The sequence below is a fragment of the Canis lupus genome, chromosome 7 (genome assembly GCF_003254725.2).
Source record: "Canis lupus dingo isolate Sandy chromosome 7, ASM325472v2, whole genome shotgun sequence".
Taxonomy (NCBI): Eukaryota; Metazoa; Chordata; class Mammalia; order Carnivora; family Canidae; genus Canis; species Canis lupus.
In genome coordinates this window covers 2377565-2399096 of record NC_064249.1, presented here as the reverse complement: position 1 = coordinate 2399096, position 21532 = coordinate 2377565, and the positions used below count along the sequence as shown (strand labels likewise).

Genomic DNA, 21532 nt, shown 5'->3' with positions numbered 1-21532 from the left:
GAACCAATTTACTTTTCCTAATCATGTAGGCCCAGGAATAGATATTTCTCTTACAGAGAAAGCCATGTTTATGCCTAATATAATTTATCATTTCCCTACAGTAGCATCATACGCCAAAAAAAAAAAAAAAAAAAAAAGCCCTCAAGGTTTCAAAGACCTGTTTTACCCTTTAGTATTTTTTACTCCTTAATTCAACATTTATAGCCACTGAATTTCAAAGCACAATTTTCTCATGATCTTACATAGCCACTCACAATTTTTTCTCCATCTTTAAAAGGCACTTTCAAATATCTTTTCATCTCCAATATTTAAATGTCTTACCTCTTTTCTTCTGCTATCTATACCTGTAGCCTTTTTAAACATGGTTAAACTATGACGGATACTTTTTTTTCCTACTAAAAACACTCAAGGACATTTTTGTGTCATACTGTTATTACAATGTTTTCGAACCAAAATGGATGCATCTAGAACCAAAAGATACTGGATTCTGATTTTAAATGAGGCCTCAATAGACAGTCTCTCTGGTATAATACTTAGGATAGGTAACCTAATTTCAACAAAGCATGTTCTGATTTACATAATATTAATACATTTCTACCCTTCCATATAGTACACCTCAAACACAAAGGAAGTAACCAATTTTTCAAATAAAATAAACCTAGAAATACGAAACACTTAAGCTAAAAAAACACACAATAAGAATACAAGTCCCTATATCGTAGGTCATACCACTGACGTGAATACTTTAGAAAATGTAGTTAATTTAAAAACCTGAAAAATGTTACTGGATATTAAGTGATATCTCCTTTCTTCAATTTTGTGATTAACAGGTCTTTTATTGGTAGTAAACTAGAGCAAACAATCAGAATAATACATATGCAGTATTCAGTACACACAATAAAAGTTAAAGAAATTCAAAACCTGTATAAAACAAACACTGGAGAAAAATCATACAGTTTAAGAGATACAGTGGTAAAGGTCCTCTCCATCCTTTGATTACAGCTTGTACTCTGTACCCAATAGAACTTACCGCACTTACCAAAATAAGAAATAGAGACTTTTTTTTAGTATTGAGTGTAAATTTAAGAGGATTAAACACATTTTCTAAGAATCTTGCAATGACAAATAGGTGACCCTTTAGCTGGTAAGCAGACTCAAGGGAGGAAAAGTGGGGAAAGGAAATTAACTAATATTTTGTAACCATTTTTAATAATTTCTTATTTTCCAAACACTGCTTTCATAACAGAAGTGTTTTACACTTGCACAATATTAATTACTTTATTATACATGGAAGCCTGTGGTAGGCTGATTACACAATAAGACTGCAAACAACCAGTGGTACTTTTCTGACGTCAGAAGAGTACATAAGACTGAAACATCACCAAAAGTACATAAAAAACTCATCAGCATAAACATCAAAGTACATTAAAAAATATAATCAGGAAAAAAAATACAATTGCTAAAAAGTGGTTTAGAGCAGAGCTACTGTCTCATCAGTAGCCTCAAATGGCAATTAGCGTTCATAGCAAGTTTTGATGACTTTACAAGACCCCTGTACAATACTGACTAATGCACCCTTTTAAAATGTACATTAAAGGCTGCAATTTCACAAAGAGGTTCTGATGTCATTAGTAAATGCAGACACTCTTACCTCTCGCGTTAGCAATGTCACTAGTTGGAATTAACAACCTTAGTATCCGTAGCTCGGGATAGGTGGGGCTTTATTATACATGGAAGTCTGTACAGGTTTTATTTTTTTAAAAAGGTATGTGGGTGGTTGTTGTTGTTTTTTTTTAATCCTACTGTTTAGTATTTGAATGCCATAAGGCATATAAAATGCCTAATGAATTACCTAATGGAATGTAAATCATTCTAAAATTGAAACTGTCTAGATAGGAGAGGGAACAAGGCAGGCTCAGAACTCTAAGAAAGAGGGTAGGCCAAGAACAAGAACAAAAAAACAGAAGTGTGGGTGACATGTAATAACACAGACAAGAGAACAATATGTTAAGCCATGTATAATAAATAATGCATACCCCAAATTTCAAAGAATTATGTAATTCCAACTTGGGTTCTAATACTGGTACCAACCAACCACTTGGGTGTCAACACTGCTGGATATCATAACTTCTAATGGAACTACAGCCTTGTTAACAGTTGGGATAAGGAGAGGGTGCTATTTTTTTTTTTTTCCTTCTTCTTCTTCTTCTTCTTCTTCTTCTTCTTCTTTTTCTTCTTTTATTAAAGCTATCATTCCAGGCTTTGATCAAAGATCCAAGAATATTTGTTCTACCAGGCTGGAATGAATGGTTTGGAAGTTCAGAGTACATTTAAAAGCTGCAACAAAATATAGGTAGCCAACATCTCAGAATTTTGGATCAGCCTAGATGGAGACAGCAATTTGAAATGTTTTCGATCCCTTACTTAAAAATGATGAAATGTGTATCATGATGCCCAGATAGAGCAATTTGAAATGTTTTCGATCCCTTACTTAAATGATGAAATGTATTATCATACTATCTGTAAATTGGATATTCCATTACAGTGATAACGTACAGAATTCCCATGCGTTATTACACTTTCCTGAGAGTAAAGCAATTAGAATAACCTTAATCCTAGCAACAAAGTTTTTTTTTTTTTTTTTATGTGTTTTTTGTTCTGTTTTGTTTTTTTTTGTAGGGTTTTTATTTTATTATGGGGGGGGGCTTTTTTTGTTTTTGTGGTTTTTTTTGTTTTTTTTTTTTTTTGCATTTAAAACTTTTGGGCTATTCCCTGACGATCTATACATGTAAATTTGATTGCTAAACATTGTCACTTTGAATGTCAAACTATTTTTAATCTATTGATTTTGATTTAAAAATCATAATACAAACAGAGCTAAAATCACGCTAACAAAATAAACTAAATATGAAAAGTTGCATTGAAAGGGCATTACATTATTCTTAATAGGATCGTGTAGAAACATTCCAATGGCAGTGTTCTCAAAATAAAACAAAATTACATTAGACCTCCAGCCTGGTCACTTTTTGGGACCTTACCTGTAACTTTGGCTGGTGGGCGTCTTTACTCTTGTACTACATGGCTCACTTACATCAGACATCATGTTTGTATACCCTGAGAAATCTGACACTGAAGTCCTTACTCTATGGTCCACTTCTCCATTAGAGTTAGTGATGAAGGTCATTGGCACCCTGCTGCCCGACTTAAACTGAGAACCAAACGCCTGTGCAAAGTTCTCAATCTGGTACGTTGTTCTAGGCTCTATGTCTTTCTGAGGATCTATCTGGCTAGCTAACTCCTGAGATGGAATCTGAAAGCTTGTTGAGGACTCTAAATTTTTCTGTTGTTCCTTCTGGCTAGTCAATTTCTGAGATGAGGACTGGAAGGCTGACGAAGTCTCTAGATTCTTCTGAGAATCTATCAGATCATCCAGCTCCTGGGAAGGTGTCAACTGCTGATGTGTAGCATCCAAAGCAGATAAATAAAGACCTGGTTGAGATCCAAACAACATCCCAAAAGGAGGCTTTGGCAATGAAGATGGCAACACTGAGGTAACAGATTGGCCGAAACCACACTCCAAAGGAGATGTAGTGTATATCTGTTTTTCTGGAAATAAAGTGTGGTTGTGGAGAGGTGAAGACAAACTGACAAACTGGAAACCGTGTCCAAGAGTAAAACCTGCATTAGTGGATTTTTCAAAAGCCTGTTGGAGGTATTTGGAGTATTCTTGCAACATGCTCGCCTTATCGTTTGAAGGTGTTTGGGTGCCTGGGCTCAAATTTTCTTCCTGAACCAATTCCGAGTGTTCTCCTGAGGTGTGTAAATCCACTCGCGGTTCCGTTATACTGAAAGGATCCTCTTTCTGGCTTTCCGATTTGTTGGAGTACTGATCCAAAATACTTTGTAAAACCTCGTCGGGAATTCCAGACTTGTCATGACAAGACTTAATTTCAGCATTGAGAGCCGAGGAGTCAATGAGGGACAATGGGGTCTCATTGTCCAAAACACTGACACCTGCAGACTGAATGACGGACTGTTGGGAGACCATGTGTCCTACGTTTATAGAAAAGGCACTGTTGCTGCTGGCAGTTGGTAAGTATCTTCTTTTCTTTGAAAACTGCATGGCATCATCGTAAGTACTGCTTATCTGACCTTGTTTGCCACTGGTACTTTGGAGAAGACTAATGGTCTCCACGCTATTATTCGATACGATGCCAAGTGAGCCACTGGGTTTCCCAGACAAGGACTTCTGTCCAACCATGTCTGGCAACGGCGACACAAAGTTAAGGTAGTTTTTATCGGTGTTCTTTCTGCTTCCTTTCTTAAAGATCAATTTTGGCACCCTTTTCTGCAGTTCATCAATACCGGTGCCAATTATGCCTCCACTGGAAGACACGGTGGGCATTTCTACGGAGTAACTCTGCATGTTTATGTTATTTGAAATCTGTGATTCGTTCGTTTTACCGGCCTTATGTTCCTTGCTTTCGACAGCTAGGCCTTTTGACTTCGTTTTCCTCCTGGAGGAGCTTGTATTTCCCTGAGACAACACAGCCAGGTTACCCATACTGTTATGGGTCGACGACCCAGGTTCTGCACTAGCGGCTCCTTTAGCTATGGCTTCGCCACACGTGCGCCTGTGCTTCAACAGCCTGTCAGTCCTTGAAAAATACTGTTGGCAAGTGTCACATTTGTATGGCTTTTCTCCACTATGCGTCCTCTTGTGTCTCTCCATGTGGTACTTCTGGATGAACTTCATGCTGCACTGATCGCATCCGAACGGCTTCTCTCGGCTGTGGATCTTCTCGTGTCTCTGCAGCAGGTATTTCTGGATGAAGCCCATACTGCACTGGCTGCACTGGAAGGGTCTCTCTCCGGTGTGAATGAGGACGTGCCTCCGCAGGTGGTAGGAGCTTCTGAAAGCAGCACTGCAGTGGTCGCAGATGTGAGGTTTCTGACTTGGGGAGAGGACGGCGCCTTCTCCGTCTCCGACCAGAGGAGGTTTGGAAGATGCGCTTGGCTTCCTCTTGGCTTTGATTCCCTGAGATTCTGGCTTTGGCCTCTTTGCCTTTTTGACGGTAGTGTCCTGCTTTGGCTCCTCGCTGCCGCCGCCGCCGCCGCCGCCGCCGCCGCCGTGGTGGTCGTCAGTCCTGCCGGTGCCGCTGAGCAGCACGTCGCGGTGGTGCTGGGCTGGCTGCTGCTGGGCGTGCTGGTGGAGAATGCTGAGGTCCTGGATGACGCCGTGGCTGCCGCCCCCGTCGCCGCCTCCGAGGCCTGCAGGTCTCTCTTCGGCCCCGGCGAACAGCCCCCCGTAGTGGTGGTGGTGGTGGTGGTGGTGGTGGTGGTGGTGGGGCTGCGGCTGCTCCTCGGGGTCCGCGGGCTTCTCCTGCTTGATGCTGACCAGGGACTGCAGGAACCCCCAGGAGGTCCTCTGCGAGGGGAAGGCCGCCGCTGACGCCGACGCCGCCGGCTCCTTCTTGAAAGTCATGTCCGGGGCCGGCGGCGGGGGGGGCGGCTCGGCGGCCGGGGCTGCGGAGGTCGCGGAGGATAACACGCACTGCGGGGGAGGGGCGGCCGACCCCGCCGGCCGGGTGAAGCTGGTGACCGGGGGGAGCCGGTGGTTGAACATGACCATCCCCGGGGGGAAGGTGGGCTCCATCTCCGCCCTCCTGCCGCCGCCGCCGCCGCCGCCGCCGCTGCTGCCGGGACCGCCGCCGCCGCTCAGGAACCCGCCGCCGACTTTCATGCCCCGGAGGAGGCCTGGCTGCGGAGAGGGGGGCAGAGGGGACACGGAGGAGGGGCTGGGACCGGGCCCCGGGCGCCCCGACCCGCCGCGCCGCGCCGCCGCCCCGACCGCAGCGCGCCCCGCGCCAGCTCCCAGCCCGCTCGCTCCGGCTCCGGCTCCGGCTCCGGCCCCGGCTCCGGCACCCGCACCGGCACGCACGGCCCTGCGGCCCCTCCCCGGGCCTCGCCCGCCCCCGCCCCGGCCCACCCCGCAACACTTACGGGTACCGCCGCCGCCGCCGCCGCCGTCGCCTCCAGTTAATAAAAATAACGCCGTCCTCTCCACAATGGAATTAAAAGCCTCTCCCGGACTGCGCAGGCGCGGCGCGGGGCCTGCCGGGAACGCTCACCCCGGCCGGAGGGGCGCTCGGCGGCGCCACGGCGCCTGCGCCGCGGCTTCCGCCCGGCCCGCCTGTCAATCACTGGGGCGGTTGGGCGGAGGGGCGGGCCCCGCGCTGCAGGGGGCGGGGACTCGGAGCCACGCCCCTTTGCCCCCTCCGCCCCCGCCCCCGGAGAGAGAGGCTCGCAGGGGAGCCGCGTGATTGGCGGGCTGCCCTGACGGCGGGGCGGGACTCCGCGGGACCGGCCTGCAGAGAAAAGAGGCAGGCGGAGCGCGGATGGGGGGGAAACTGAGGTCCCAATGTTGCAGGAGGCCGGGGTTCGGGGCCTTCTGGGCTCCGCTGCTTGCAGTCCAGTTGTAGGATCAAAATCCACAGCCTGCAGTTGGATGACCTAGGGCGCTTTTGGTTCTACCTGAAAGCAGCCAACTTCAGATGCTCCCAGCATCCATTAAAAAGAAAAGAAAAAAAAGAAAAGAAAAGAAAAGAGAAAGAAAGAAAAGAAATACATTTAAAAAATTAAAAAAATAAAAAGATTGCGCTTCTGTGATTAGTTTGCAGACCTTTTTAATAATGGGCGTGCGTCCTTTGCACTTATAGGAGGAGCCTGCTTTGCAGCCGCAATACAGGTACCGTTGCAAAAAAAAAAAAAAAAGTTGTCTTCTTGCCAACCTACCTGAAGGCTACTGGAAAAGGAAACCGCGTGTAATCCAGGGGCAGCCGCCCTGTGGGACACACCTACACACACACACTTCGTCATCATCATCGGATGGTATTTAAATGCCCGCATACCTAGTCTGGCTGAGGAGTCTTTGCCGCGTGGCCCTGCTGCCCAGCCTCCTAGGCTCCTTATAAAACGCGCACTGCTAGGCCCGGTGTGATCTGTGCTGGGATTCACTCTGCGCTCCCCGAGCAGAGCAGAGGATGCCGAGAAATGCCTGCAAAATTACGAATCGTTTCCTAAGGGAAATCACAAAGGAAAATCTCGAAATCAAAAACCAACAAAAATCAGACATCAATGCCTGATGCACACAAAGCATTCCCTTGCATAGGAAGCATGCAGAAATCTAAACCAGCCTAAGCAAGACTGTAAATCACAGATTTTTCCCCCCTCAAAGAACTAGGTCTATGACAACAATTTACTTACATAGTATAGTATACTTTGTAAATGAAATGTCAAGTCAATTTTCTAGCTAAACAACTTCTCATAATTAAATCATTGATGTCTTCTCGGAGAAATTTCACCATTGAAACCATAAGTACTATTCATTATTCCTAATGGGCCTCTCTTAGCCTGCTCAAAAACTTAAGAGATAATAATGTTTAGTGGGCATTTTGAGGTGAGAAATGATACTTTTCTATTTCCGTGCAATTACACATGAGCATTCTGCTGCTTACACTGTGACACTGTAAACCATCGAGTGTAGTTAAGTGTTAAAAGAAAGACTGAAAATTCAAAAACTTAAGGCTGTAGTAAAATATTAGTCAATGCCTATGAGAAATGAGGCTGTCCCTTTATTCAGGGTGTCAGTGTTTAATGGTAAGCTGGGATGCATATAAGCCAGTCCAAGCATGAAGGGCAGTAGGACACTCATCTGAAAAGCCAACTTTGTTCCTCAGTTATCAAGATAAGAAACCTGTCATTTCTCTCATTCACTGTCAGCCTTGAGATACTCCAAGCCGACTTACCTCTGTGTTGTATACCCCATATATCAGGAAGATGAAGAGACCCTGTAAAATAAAATGGAGGGAAAAAGCTGTTAACGCTAATCATTTCAGCAGTAGAAATACCTGAAATAAACTTTCCTGGGAACAGACAAAAGAAGACACACTTCATCAAGGTCAATTTATTTTTCTATTTTTCAACATTAGAAGCTGTACCTTGAGCATTTATAAGGTAACATACCAGCACATCACTTATAGTGGTTGTGCTATTCGATGCTCCATAAATAGAAAGTAAAAATACCATTCCCGGTACATAGAATATTAATTAGAAAAATCAATATGCCAGTCTCTGGAAGATAGCTGGGTAATGAAAAAATTAAACTCAGAAAATGTCATCAAAGTAATCACAGAAACAGCACTCACCATCAGTATTTCAAAGCACTGTTTTAGACTACAGCAACTAGAATATATTTGTTACTGTCTTTGATGGGGTAAAAAAAAAATTTTTTTTAATTAAAACAGCTAAAAGGATAAACTTGGGGTAATAAATGTGAATAGCTTTTAAATAATATTTAAAATACCAGTTCAAGTTAAAATAAAATTTCACATTATCTCTTGTAAAACTGCACACATTTTCATTGTAACTTTTTTTTTAAGATTTTTTTTTCATTTATTCATCAGAGAGAGAAAGAGAGAGAGAGAGAGGCAGAAGACAGGCCCCATGCAAGGAGTCCGACATGGGACTCGATCCCGGGACTCCAGGATCACACTCTGGGCCAAAGGCAGGCGCCAAACCACTGAGCCACCCCAGGATCCCCTATTGTAACTTTTATATAAAAAAGCTCCAAAGATCTGCTATTTATTTATGAATCCTTAGTTTTAGGAAATACTTAATTGTAAAATAGAAAATGAATCTCACTCTTAAATCTAACAGATTACATTTTTTAAGTAAATAAAACTGATAGAGTAAACTTGTTAGAGATAAGAGCAAGAAATTTTCCATGAGTTTCTGCCTTACAGAGGAAATAAAAATCTATAGTGTCCTCTTCTTGTTAGATTTAGTAAACTAAATGTTAGAGGTCTGCACTAAAGTCTGGAAGTGATTCAAATAGTTAAGAAATATGACATTTTCAAAAGGAAAATATTACAGGAATATCTGAATATTTGTTTCACACCTGAGTACTTAACATCTTACAGATAATGGAAACAATCCTATAACAAGGAAATTGAATAAAACAGAAAAAAGTTTTGCTCTTGTTAGTTTCTTTTGTAATAGACTTTTTTAAGAACAAAAGAAAAATGAGAAGATAGTACCAAGAGTTTGCATGTATCCCACACCCAGTTTCCTTGATTATCATCATTTTACTTTTTTTTTTTTTTTTTTTTAAGATTATGTGTTTATTTCAGAGAGACAGGGAGAGAGGTCGAAAGCAGATGCCATGCTGAGCACAGAGCCCAACACGGGGCTTGATCCCATGACCCTGAGATCACAACCTGAGCCAGAACCAAGAGTTGGACTCTTGAGTGACTGTGCCACCCAAGTGCCCTTCATCATTTTACTTTTTACATTTTTTAAAAGTAATCTTTGCACCCACTGTGGGGCTCAGACTCCCAACACCTAAGATCAAGAGTTGCATGCTGTACTGAATGAGCCAGCTTGGTGCCCCTGATCATTTTACCTTAGTATTCATTATATTCATTACAATTAATCTTACTAGTTTTCGGTAATACTCTTTATATGATTTCAGAAACAAACTTGCATTATATGTATTTGTGTTAAGAACAAAAATTGGGGATCTCTGGGGGGCTCAGTGGTTTAATGCCTGCCTTCAGCTCAGGGTGTGATCCTGGAGTCCGGGGATCGAGTACCACGTCGGGCTCCCTGCATGGAACCTGCTTCTCCCTCTGCCTGTGTCTCTGCCTCTCTCTCTCTCTCTGTGTCTCTCATGAATAAATAAATAAATCTTTAAAAAAAAAAAAAAGAACAAAAATTGATAAGAAGTGTGAACAACCAAAAATTTCCATTGGGTCATAAGCTATTAAAAATTCAAGCACAGTGAGAGTTTTTTCACTGTGCATACAGATGTCCCATAGCTCAATACCAATACTCAAGTCCATTTTTCAAGTAGCCTTTTTCAAGATCTACACAGTGCAGAGTGAATTCAAGCTGCTTAGATGGTACTCCTTTTATAGGTATTTGTTTACCTATATTCTAGATAATTCAAGAAAAAAATTCTTCTTTGATTTATGACAAAAGTTAGATTATTAAGTCCGCCTTCCTTTCATAATTGTTCATTCTTTATGTCATATTGTGTTATATAGATATAAAATTCAGAGTAGGTCACTCAAATTTTACTTCTATTTATGAGGTAGGAGTGTTTTGCTTTGTGCAATAGATGAGTTCTTCACTACAATGTCTTATGTATTGAATAATAAGCACTATGATGTGTATATGTTAAGAAATCCAGTGTTTCCATGAAATCTGTATGATACTTTGAAATTAAAGAGTCCTCTGCAATGTGTACCATCACTCCTGTAATTTATCCATTTTGTAAACTCAATTTTCTCTAAAAGAAAGGAGAATTTTAAAAATCACACTTATTCTCCATGTCTCAGTGAAGAGGATATAGATCATGTCCTAATATTTTTATTTACCGTACTTCCATGTTACTTGTTACACGTTTTAAATTTTAATACATTTAACTCTATAAAGTAATAGAAAATGACCAACAACAAAAATCTCCCTTTTGAAAAAAGGATTTATACTGAAAAACAATTTTAAATAAAGGCAACTCCATTCTCAGAGGGTTTGGGCTCTTCTTTTTCTTCAACAGATGGACACTGAAGAGCATGACAAGCAATCCCCAAAGTGATGACTTCAAAGACCCTGACAAAGCCTGAAACTTGAAATCACTCCAAGGACTCTTTGGCTTTCTTTCTCTTGGGTTGTCTACTGGATGCCACCACCCCCACCAGTTGAAAGGTAGAACATTAATAAATAATTAATTTAATTGTATACTTTATACAGGATGACTTTTTTCCCCATGATTTACCAACTATTGACAGCTGTGATAATTTAGATCTAACTCTGAAGAACTTCATAAACCCTTCACTACTGGATAAATGTTGCATTTTCTCTGTTTTCCAAAGGGAAGAATCAAAACAGAAACAGTGAAACCTAAAAATCTTAAGCCATGACTAGGAGTCACTTTTAAATCCCCGCGGAGAGAATACCTTTAAGAACAGCTGGAAGGAACCAACTGCCAAATTTCAACTGGCACTGAGATTTCTGAACTCCGTATATGAACATTCTGTCCCAGCAAAGAGTGAATATGTACCTATGCCACATTTCTGAAATGAATGATTCCTCATGTCAGGTAGTTTCTGCTATTCCATCCATAGACCTATCCATTCATAATATATATGGAGTACTGATCTATAGTGGAACCAGTTTCTCAATATTTTAATCACAATAAAAATAACAGAATTGGGTAGGAAGCATCCCAGGTATACCTGGATTCCTGAGCAGGTGTATGTTACATGGGCAGGAACCAGGACTAGGGAAAGAACACAAGGGTATTAGATCTGATATTGTACAGGAGTTAAAAATAGAAACTTACAGGAAAGAGGGGGGGAACTATGATTTTTATTTTCATTTATATATGAAACATTAAAAATTGAGGCAGCTTTGTAAACATCTTCATTGTCAAAAACGTTCATTGAACAATATCGGCAGATAGATTCAATGGCTGACATCTAGTCTGTTATTTTTATATCGATCTGTACTTTGGTAGTGCGCTTCGTGACTGCTACAAAATCAGTCTTTTCAATGGTAATGTATTCTTTCTGGTGATACAAAGAACAAGAAAGTGCCACCACACACACAGTACATTGCCTACTCAAGAATCAGAATAATATTAACAATGCTAATATATGTATAGCTCTCTCAAAGCGCTTTCATTTACATAATTCCATTTGTTCCTCACTATAATACTGCAAAGTAGGCAGCATGAGTATTATTAGCTATTTTTTTTTTTTTTTTTGTATATGAGGATTTTGAGGCTTGCTCAAAATACCACAGTGCTGACAAGTAGGCAGAGGCAAGGATTAGTGTTCTGACTCCTCATCTAATGCGCTTTCACATACAACTGCCTTAAATAGACACCTTCGTAGCTCTGAAGTCACCAGCTTCAAGGTAATAAACTGGGGAGATCTTTCAAAGCTGAGATTTTTTTTTTTTTGAAAGCATATTACAGTTTGATTAGCTCAGAAGGTCAGGGACTCAGTATCCAGTAATAGGACTTCAAATGACCCTGGTGCCCTGCCAGTCTAAGATGGCCTAGCAAATACAACAGGAAATATGCTTCGCAACAGTGATTCTCAGTTGCTATGTGCCAGGTTCTGTCTTTTGTACTCTCCTTACGAATCCTCCTTCAATGATGTATACTTGCTAGTTGCTGGGAAACGTATCTTTTCCCATCAAAACGCTGCTAGGTAACCACATGGTCAAATATCCTTTATCATTATCATCATTTACTGAACTTCTTTGAATGTATGGCACTATGCCGTGTGCTTTTATTTATTTACAAACCATGCTCCAACCTAGTACCTATAAACAATTCCCGTTTGGGGGACGGAATCCCACAGAAACAAAAGCCTTAGAGTGCAGGGATATGTATATTCGAGTTTGCTTGTTGTAGCGCTGTATGTCGTGGTAAAGAACTGGAAACAACCCGAATGCCCTTCAACATGGAACGGCTGAATAAATTGTGGTATCTTCATCTCTTATGGTATTAGGCTGCTGAAAGAATGAGCTGGAGCTATGTTTATTAGCCTGGAGTGATTTCCATGCATTGTTAAGTGAGAAAAGCAAGAGGAAAAGACACGTGTGTTATACACTCTCATTTTTATAAAACAAATGACAACCCCCGCCCCCAATTCTGAAATAAGGATGTCAACCTCTTGAGATGCCCGGATGGCTCTGCGGTTGAACATCTGCCTTCGACTCAGGGCGTGATCCTGGGGGCCTGGGATGGAGTCCCTCATTGGGGAAGGACTGCTTCTCCCTCTGCCTGTCTCTGCTTCTCTCTTTCTCTCATGAATAAATACATAAAATCTTAAAAAAAAAAAAGAGGTATAGGCAAATAGCAAATGGACATGTAGGGAAAAGCAGAAAGCAGGGTTAGAGATGATTGTTAGATTTCTGGCTTTAGTGATGGGGGTGGGGTGGTACCATCTTCTAAGACAGAATTAAATGGAAAAAAATGCATGCTTGTTGGGGAAAAGAATACATTTATTATCTTATATGAATTGAATGTGAGTATGGTCCAGTGAGCCTTGGGATGGATATCTGGGATAGAGATGGGGGTTTGGGAATCACCTGAGTGTGGATGGAAGTGAATGTCCTCAACTAGAGAGCGTGTAACATAAGTAAAGGCAGTGACCTTGGAAATGTCATCCCTGCTTTGGAGTTGATCAGAGAGAAAAGAACCTGTGAAGGAGGAGTCAGAGAGGCTGAGAGAGGGTGTTTTTGTGGAAGCCAATGGAAGAGAGTTTTAAAGAAGTAATGATCAGTGGCGAACACAGGTTAAAGGCCTAAACTCTGAAATTAAACTGCCTAGGTTCCAAGTGCTAGCTCTGCTGCTTGCTAGCTGTGCAAGCTTGGGCAAATTACTGAATATCTCAGTGCTTCCCTTTCGTTGTGTGTAAAACGCTCATGGCAATGTACCTGTCCCATAAGATTGTTGTGGGAACTAAATGAATTAATGATGGTGAAGTGCTTGGAACAGTGCCCAGCACAGGTAATTGCCATATGGATGTTGGATTGTTACAGTAAGACCAGCTAAGAGAGGACCTGAAAATGCCACTGGACTTGGGGGTTATTGATTCTTTGCATTTATATTTGAGTAACTAACCATATGTCTGGCACTGAGGAGATAGTCATGAACAGAAACTGATCTTGGGACGCCTGGGTGGCTCAGTGGTTGAGCAACTAACTGCCTTTGGCTCAGGTCGTGATTCCCGGGTCTGGGGAATCGAGTCCCACATGGGGCTCCCCACAGGGAGCCTGCTTCTCCCTCTGCCTGTCTCTGCCTCTCTCTCTCTCTCTGGGTCTCTCATGAATAAATAAAATCTTAAACAGATTTTTTAAAAAAGAACACTGATCTTTCTCTTGAGGAGCTTATTTCTGGTGAAAAGCACGTATTGAGTGTGTGCTGTGTGCACTGTTCTCATTGCCTGACATGCATTGTTACACTGCTCATAGTCCTCACAGTTACGCAGGATGTAGGTACCATAATTACCCTCATTTTACAGGTGCAAACACTGAGCAGCATGGAGGGGTTCAGCAAGGTGCTGGAGCAGAAGGTGACAGAAGCGGGATTTAATTGAGCTGGACTGGCTCCAGAGAAGACCTCCTTAACCCCTAAGTCGTATTGTCTCCAGGTAGCTGCTGGTCACCTCAGCACCAGTGGCTTTAAAGATTTTATTTATTTATTCATGAGAGATACACACACAGAGAGAGAGAGAGACAGAAACACAGGCAGAGGAAGAAGCAGGCTCCCTGCGGGGAGCCCGATGTGGGACTCGATCCCAGGACCCTGGGGTCACGCCCTGGGCCGAAGGCAGATGTTCAACTGCTGAGCCACCCAGGTGTCCCCAGCACCAGTGACTTTAGAAGCATGGTGGGGACAGTACCCAGGGTGTAGTAAGCTGAGCACTGAGTGAGAGCTGTTCATTGAGAGAGAGGTTGAGAAAGGCTGAGAGCATTTCCACAGAGAACCGAACTGACAAAGTCTGCGTATTTGGATTCGTGGGGGATTTATTCTATTTGGGTGATAGAGTAAGGAGCGCTGCAGGATCAAGTAGTGAGCGTGTTCTTTGGTCAAGTCTTTCTCAAAGACCCGTTTCTACTACTCCTTTGCAATGAGCCGGGTGGCAGGCAATTCAAGATTTAAGACCTCTAGTGACTGCCCGAGGGGTAGGTCTTTGGTATTATTTATTGAAACAGAGTCCGTACAATTTAAATATCAGATCCACAAGTGGCAGGATCTCTGTCCCCAAAATCAGTGAAGATGAAATGTATTCTCAGCCAAATTTAAGATAATTGCAAGCTGCAGATGGGAGAGCAGAACTTTTTGGTAAATGTGAAAAAAAAAAGTCTAAAAAGTAGTTATATCTTCTCTTGGTCCGATTCTGAATTAGCAGGTCCTAGGGATCTACATTTTTAGCCCATATTCGAGTTGTTCTGATGCACAATAAAGTCTAAGGATTAATTCCAGCTCCACTCTGTACTCACTCTGTGACCTCGGGCAAATTTCCCCGTCTCTCTGTGCTTCAGTCTTCTCATTGAATATGGAGATAATCATGGTTTGTTGGAAGGATTGAAGAGGTAAATTTTTACCATGACACTCGGCTCAAAATAAGGTTTCTGTATGTATTTGTCATGTAAAATAAACACATCACTGTTTTAAGGGATAATCAGCAAATAAGAGTCTATAACTTTAGGGAGGTAGGAGTTTGCTTTCTTTGAAAATGAAATAAATTCTGTCCTGCTTCAGCTTTCAAGTATTGTAACCAAAAGGCTTAGGGAGTAAATAAATTAGGAAGACTTTCAGGATTGAGTTTAGACAGTTTTGACAACAGGTATTTTCTTCAATAGCTCTCGTTCTTTTTTTTTTATTAACATGTTTTTATTTTGTTTGATATTTTTCAAAGTATGTTTATTTATTATTTTTTTAAAGATTTATTTATTTATTTATGATAGACATAGAGGGGGGGGGCAGAGATAGGAGGAGGGAGAAGCAGGCTCCATGTCGGGAGCCCGACGTGGGACTCGATCCCAGGACTCCAGGATCCCAGGACTCCTGGGCCAAAGGCAGGCGCTAAACCACTAAGCCACCCAGGGATCCCCAATAGCTCTCGTTCTTAAAGTTATGACAATTGGTGAGATACGATGCATGTCGGGGGGGTCACCATTTTACAGATGAGTGCTACAGGGATTTTAAAATATAGTTTAAATATTATATGAATCAGGACTTTCATGGTTGCAAATGACAAACCCAACTCAAACCAAATGAAACAAATAAAAGAGATTGAACACTACTGGGGTAGTTCTCAGAATTTAATCAAAGTTGAATAATTAAATCTCAGATTGGCAAGAAGAGGAATGAACAAAGAATTCTCTGCTGCTCAGCCATTCTCCCAGATTATTTTTCTCTGGTGGGAGATGTAGCATCCAAAGGGTCCAGGCTCTCATTTTTACGGCTTTTTTTTTTTTTTTTTAAGATTTTATTTTTACTTGAGAGAGAAAGTGAGGGAGAGAGCGAGCACGAGTGGGGAGAAGGGCAAAAGGAGAGAGAGAAAAGCTGACTCCTCTGTTGACCAGGAGGCCCGACACGGAGCTCAATTCCAGGATCATGACTGGAGCCAGAGGCAGATGCTTAACCAACTGAGTCACCCAGGCGCCCCTTAGAGCTTTCAATACAAGGGAAAAACTGGCTTTTCTCTTTCAACTCTTGAGATAGGATTCTGGCCCCATTTAGGTCACATGTCCCTCTGAATCACTCACTGTGGTCCAGGGGATGAGTTATTATGGTCAGCTCAGACTGGCTTACCAGCCTACCCCTTAACCAATTCTGTGATCAGAAAAGCAAAACTATAAAAGAAGATGATCATTCCATTTGGACCACTTAGCTCGAGCCGGAGGATGGAGATGGGTCAGAGAGGAGTAGTCACCTGGGGAATGTCGGCTACCCCAGTTAGTGGTCACTGTCCTCAGGACTCACAACTTAGGGGGGGAGCGAAAGAAAGAAATGTATATATATGAAATAAAGAAAGGCTAATACATGTGGACGGCAGCATTATAAACACACCAAGTTAAATAGTAAGGGATCTGTGGAGAATTGGGACTCTGAGTATGAAAAAAGAAGAAATAATCATAGTGACCAGTGAGAAGTCTCACACCTGAGAGACAAAGATTCTGTAAAAAGAGAGAGCGTGTAAAATAAAACCTGCTTGGATGGAAAGTCCTGATCAGAGTCTTTGCAGTTTTCCATTAAGACCAAATTAGTCATTTACTTTAGAAAGTGGCAATGTTATTAAAGGAATTCCAAGAATTAAATCACCATAGAAGCAAGCCAGTGATGTAAAGAGGCTGGAAATAATTAGAACGGGGTAAGGCAAATAAAGGCAGAGAATCACAAGAAGGTGATATTGGAGGATCCCAAATGAGAGGTTACCACCACGAAGGCAAGGAATTGTCGGTGACAACAGATACGAACGAAAAATCTGAATGCATTCTTCAGAAAAAAAGTTGTAGAATTTGATTGGGTACAAGAAACCAGAGAAGAGTAAGTGCTGAGGAAATGTGAATACGTGAAACTTGAATGTGAAACGGAAAAAGGAGATTTGCAATAACAATGTGGAAGACGGGGGCATTAGGTAGAGATTTTGAAAGGAGAGTTTAGGGCAGCCTGGGGGAGGCGGGGGGGGGGGGGGGGGGGGGGGCGGGGCTCAGCGGTCTGGCGCCGCCTTCAGCCCAGGGCGTGATCCTGGAGACCCAGGATCGAGTCCCACGTTGGGCTCCCTGCATGGAGCCTGCTTCTCCCTCTGCCTGTGTCTCTCTGTACCTCTCATGAATAAATAAAATCTTAAAAAAAAAAAAAAAGGGTAGAGCTGGTAGCCAGACTGTTTTGCAGGAGAAGCACATGAGAGAGAGGTTGAAAGAAATAGAGTTGGTTTTCTGACAAAGCATACAATTAAAAAAGACAATCCTTTGATGGAACAGATTCTGGAAAACAACCCACATTATAATTACAAAACCAAGGGGGGAATCGACAGATGTTTCTGTCTGCAGCCTGTGCGCCCAGCTTTCTACCTTAACACGATTACCATTCGCAGTTATGATGGCTTCACCCATACTTTAGTCAATTCAACTCTATTAAGATTTTAATATTTTTTAATTCAGGATTTGATTTTAACAAACATAATGGAATTTTACTGAAGGTATTTGGTGTCTAGATTAACCTGAAAGTCAGGATGTCAGATGGGGACATTGACAACCCTGTTCGAACCTCTATTATGTTTCTTTCAGTCATTTTTTCTTTTTTAAAGATCTTATTTATGGGACGCCTGAGTGGCTTAGCGGTTGAGCATCTGACTTTGACTCAGGGCATGACCCCGGGGTCCTGGGATCGAGTCCTGCATGGCGCTCCCTGCATGGAGCCTGCTTCTCCCTCTGCCTGTGTCTCTGCCTCTCTCTCTGTGTCTCTCATGAATACATAAATAAATAAATAAAATCTTTAAACAAAAAAAATTAAAAACAAATAAAGATCTTATTTATTTGAGAGAGACAGAGAGAAAAAGAGAGCATGAGCATGGGGGGAGGGGCAAAGAGAGAGGGACAAGCAGATGCTCTGCTGAGCATGGAGCCCATCATGGGGTTCAATTCCAGGACCCCAAGATCACAACCTGAGCCAAAATCAGATGCTTAACCAATGAGCCACCCGAACACCCCTCTATTGTTTCTGCTGTGTGTCCACTTAAGCAGCTTACGTGCTTGTCTTTCCCATGAGAATCCGGGTTCCTTAAGGACACAAACTTCTTACTTGCTTTTGTAATCCTCGTGGCACACACTGGGTACTTACAAATGAACACTAAATACCAGAAATAAGGGCCTTACTTATTAGGGAGTGATTGAATGACTTACCCAGTTTGCGCCAGTGGCAAAGCCTAGTGGCAAAGCCAGTCCTGGAATTCAGACTCCTCTCTCCCTGACGCAGGCAGACCCCACAGACTATGCCCTCATCTTGCACCCTGTTGTAAAGATTGCCCTTACGTTTCAATACCAGGTAGCTGCTGCCCTCCTGAGTCGCACTTGGTTTTCATTATAAGGAAATTGTGAATCTTCACATTAACTTCTTCAGCTGCTAGATGCTCAGAATTCAATTTGTGGCTCGCCACAAATTTAGCACCTTTTCTACTTTGTCCTAATTTCTGAGTATTTCTAAAACCATCTCAAATCCTCCTGGAAAAAGTGAGAAGTCAGTGTCTGTGCAACATATATTTAGAGTCTCTCACGGTACCTATGACTATGACTATAAATGACTACATCTTTTTCTTTTTTTAAGATTTATTTGAGAGAGAGAGAGCATGGGGTGGGGAGGGAAAGGTTGAGGGAAAGTGGAGTGGACTCTCCACTGAGGACAAAGCCGAATGCCCTGTGTGGCCCAACCCCATGATCTTGAGATCATGACCTGAATAGAAATCAGGAGTTGGTTGCCCAACTAACTGAGCCACCCAGGCACCCCATGAATGACTATATCTTGACTTCATATTTGTAATGACCCATTTTTTTTCTTTCATAGCTTATTAATGTAAACTTCTCAAGCTATTTTATTATTTATTAAAAATTAATATAAAATTCAAGACTTCTGGGTCATTCAAGGAAAGAATTAAACTGTCAGACAAAGCCCTAAGGAGAAGAATGGTGAAGCAATTTATGATATAGGGATATGAAATAACATTATACAGACAATAAAAGTAAGCTTTATGGAAAATTTTTAATCAGATGGGAAATTCCTTAAGATCCATGCATGCAGAAAAACAAGATTAAAAATAAGAATATTATCTGTACAAAAGGAGATGCATTTAAAGAGAAAGGAAGGAAAATGTCAAAGTACTGATGATCACCTTTGAGTTGTAGGATTGTGGATAATTTTTATTTTCCTTATACTACCATATATTAGTGAAATTTTCAATGTCTCTTATTATCAGAAAAGTATTTTCTAAAAATAGATTTTAAAAGATTTTTATTTATTTATTTATTTTAGAGAGGGCAGAAGAAGGAGTAAAGAGAGAATCTTAAGCAAGCTCCATGCCCAGCACAGAGCCTGATGTGGGGCTCAATCTCACAACCCTGGGATCATGACCTGAGTCAAAATCAAGAGTCGGATGCTTAACCTGAGCCACTCAGGCACCTCAAATTTTAAAAGATTTTTGATAGCATGGGGCAATAAATATTATAAACTGTTAAGTAAGAAAAATCTGCATACAAATTTGCATCACAGTATAATCGTAACTATATAAAAGAGCACATTAAAAAAAATGACAAAAATGCACCAAAATGTTTAAGTGTTGCTAGTATGTGGTAAAATTTAAGGAAATGTCTTTTTCCTGCATTTTTCTCTCTCTCTTGTTTCTCCAATGGATTTATGTTTCTTTTCTAATCAGAACTGCCTCTCCAAATAATATAAAAAGAGCATTATATTCATAAGAACCTAATAAATCTGAAATATCCAGGGTAGCTGCTCTGCTAATTATGTATGAACTGTATCTGTTATAAATCCAGACCTCCACTTTCATTTTGAAAGGTTACTACACATTTCCAGGAGAAAATTTTACAAAAGCATCTTAACATTTTAGCTTTAAGTTTCCTAGAACTTCCCAGAAGATCAGAGCTGACAACAGCTTCCATATTTCCTGTTGTGTCTAGAAGATAATCACAAGAGTAGACGTAATTACGTAGGGGTATTATGCTACTTTGCCATCTGGTGACAGAACATAAAGGAGACAAGTTGTTGATATGAGCCAAAAAGAGGCTGCAGTAGCCTCTTAGTGGAATTGGGGCAAATTCTTCTGGGCAAACAAATGAACTTCGTAATCACTATGGTCTGTTGAAAAATTTGAAAAACAAAGAAAGCATAAAAGTCTTGGCATGTTGAACCGAGCTGTATCTTTGGCCAAAGCCAACTACTGTTCTTGGAATGCATACCTTGGACTTCAGAGTGTAGTCCAATAGAGTTCTCATGTCAAGGTGCTGTGTTGACCTGACATACCCTTCAGGTTGAACTTCATCAGGACCTACATTCATTGAACACATATTATTGAGTGTTTACTATGAACATACATTGCTGAGTGCTTACATTACCTGGGTATTCAATTTTCAGAATTCTAGTCTCTAGACTTTTCATCAAATCCAAAGGCCTCTCTGTTATACACATACCAACTGGTATAAAATGCGGAGTATTGGGGGGATCCCTGGGTGGCTCAGCAGTTTAGCACCTGCCTTGGGTCCAGGGCATGATCCTGGAGTCTTGGGATCGAGTCCCACATTGGGCTCCTTGCATGGAGCCTGCTTCTCCCTCTGCCTGTGTCTCTGCCCCCGCCCCCCTCTCTCTCTCTCTCTCTCTCTGTCTCTCATGAATAAACAGATAAAATCTTTTTTTTAATTTAGTGTATTATAACATATACCAAAAAAACACACTTTGAAATAAAGAACAAGTATGACATTTTAAAAATGGCCCAAGGCCAAAATGTTTGGAAATTTCCCCTGAAGTCTATAACCCTCGTCAAAATATTTGTAGGAGCCAGAACTCCTCTAAGGCTAGCCCCATGTGAGTTCTCTTTTCCAGTTCCCAACATTTAATTTGGTCATTTTTAAACATTTGCATAGTACTTTATGCTTTCTAAGTTGCTTTTATGGAGCATGATCTCATTTTGGACTCACTAAATCCCATTTTTTAAAAATGAGGGAAAGAAGTTACTTGCTCAATGCTACAAAATAAAGTAGCAGAGCAAAGATAGAACCTGGATTTCATGGCTTTTAGTTTGGCATTTGATCTACTGTTGCACAATTCCACTTAACCAATAAAGTGTCTTATTTATGTTTGTTTCTCTTTGTTTTATACTTAAGAGTAATCATGTTTTCACTGGTGAATTTCTTATAGAAGATAATATGTAAATAAAAA

At 41.5% G+C, this 21532-nt stretch overlaps 1 protein-coding gene and 1 long non-coding RNA gene across 3 annotated transcripts in view; one reads left to right on the top strand and one right to left on the bottom strand.

Moving 5' to 3' along the window:
* Positions 1-269: 269 nt before the first annotated feature.
* On the bottom strand, positions 270-6150 carry ZNF281 (zinc finger protein 281). 2 transcript variants are annotated; one of them, XM_025458625.3, is made up of 2 exons: positions 6004-6150; positions 270-5761 (listed from the first exon to the last, which is right to left on the bottom strand). In XM_025458625.3, the coding sequence occupies exon 2, from the start codon at positions 5741-5743 to the stop codon at positions 3035-3037; it is 2709 nt and encodes a 902-aa protein (XP_025314410.1). In that variant the 5' UTR covers positions 5744-5761; positions 6004-6150; the 3' UTR covers positions 270-3034. The 2 variants fall into 2 exon arrangements, with proteins under 2 accessions (XP_025314410.1, XP_048967990.1); XM_049112033.1 differs by having other exon boundaries at positions 270-5757; positions 6004-6113.
* Positions 6151-10960: 4810 nt separating this feature from the next.
* Positions 10961-21532, top strand: part of LOC112667123 (uncharacterized) — a 63204-nt gene continuing 52632 nt past the window's right edge. The window contains exon 1 of the long non-coding RNA XR_003141055.2: positions 10961-11161. This is a non-coding gene — a long non-coding RNA (uncharacterized LOC112667123). The remainder of the gene's footprint in view (positions 11162-21532) is intronic.

Bases quoted from the DNA above. Each gene is read 5' to 3' on its own strand.
- ZNF281 (XM_025458625.3), bottom strand. From the start codon at position 5,743: ATGAAAGTCGGCGGCGGGTTCCTGAGCGGCGGCGGCGGTCCCGGCAGC.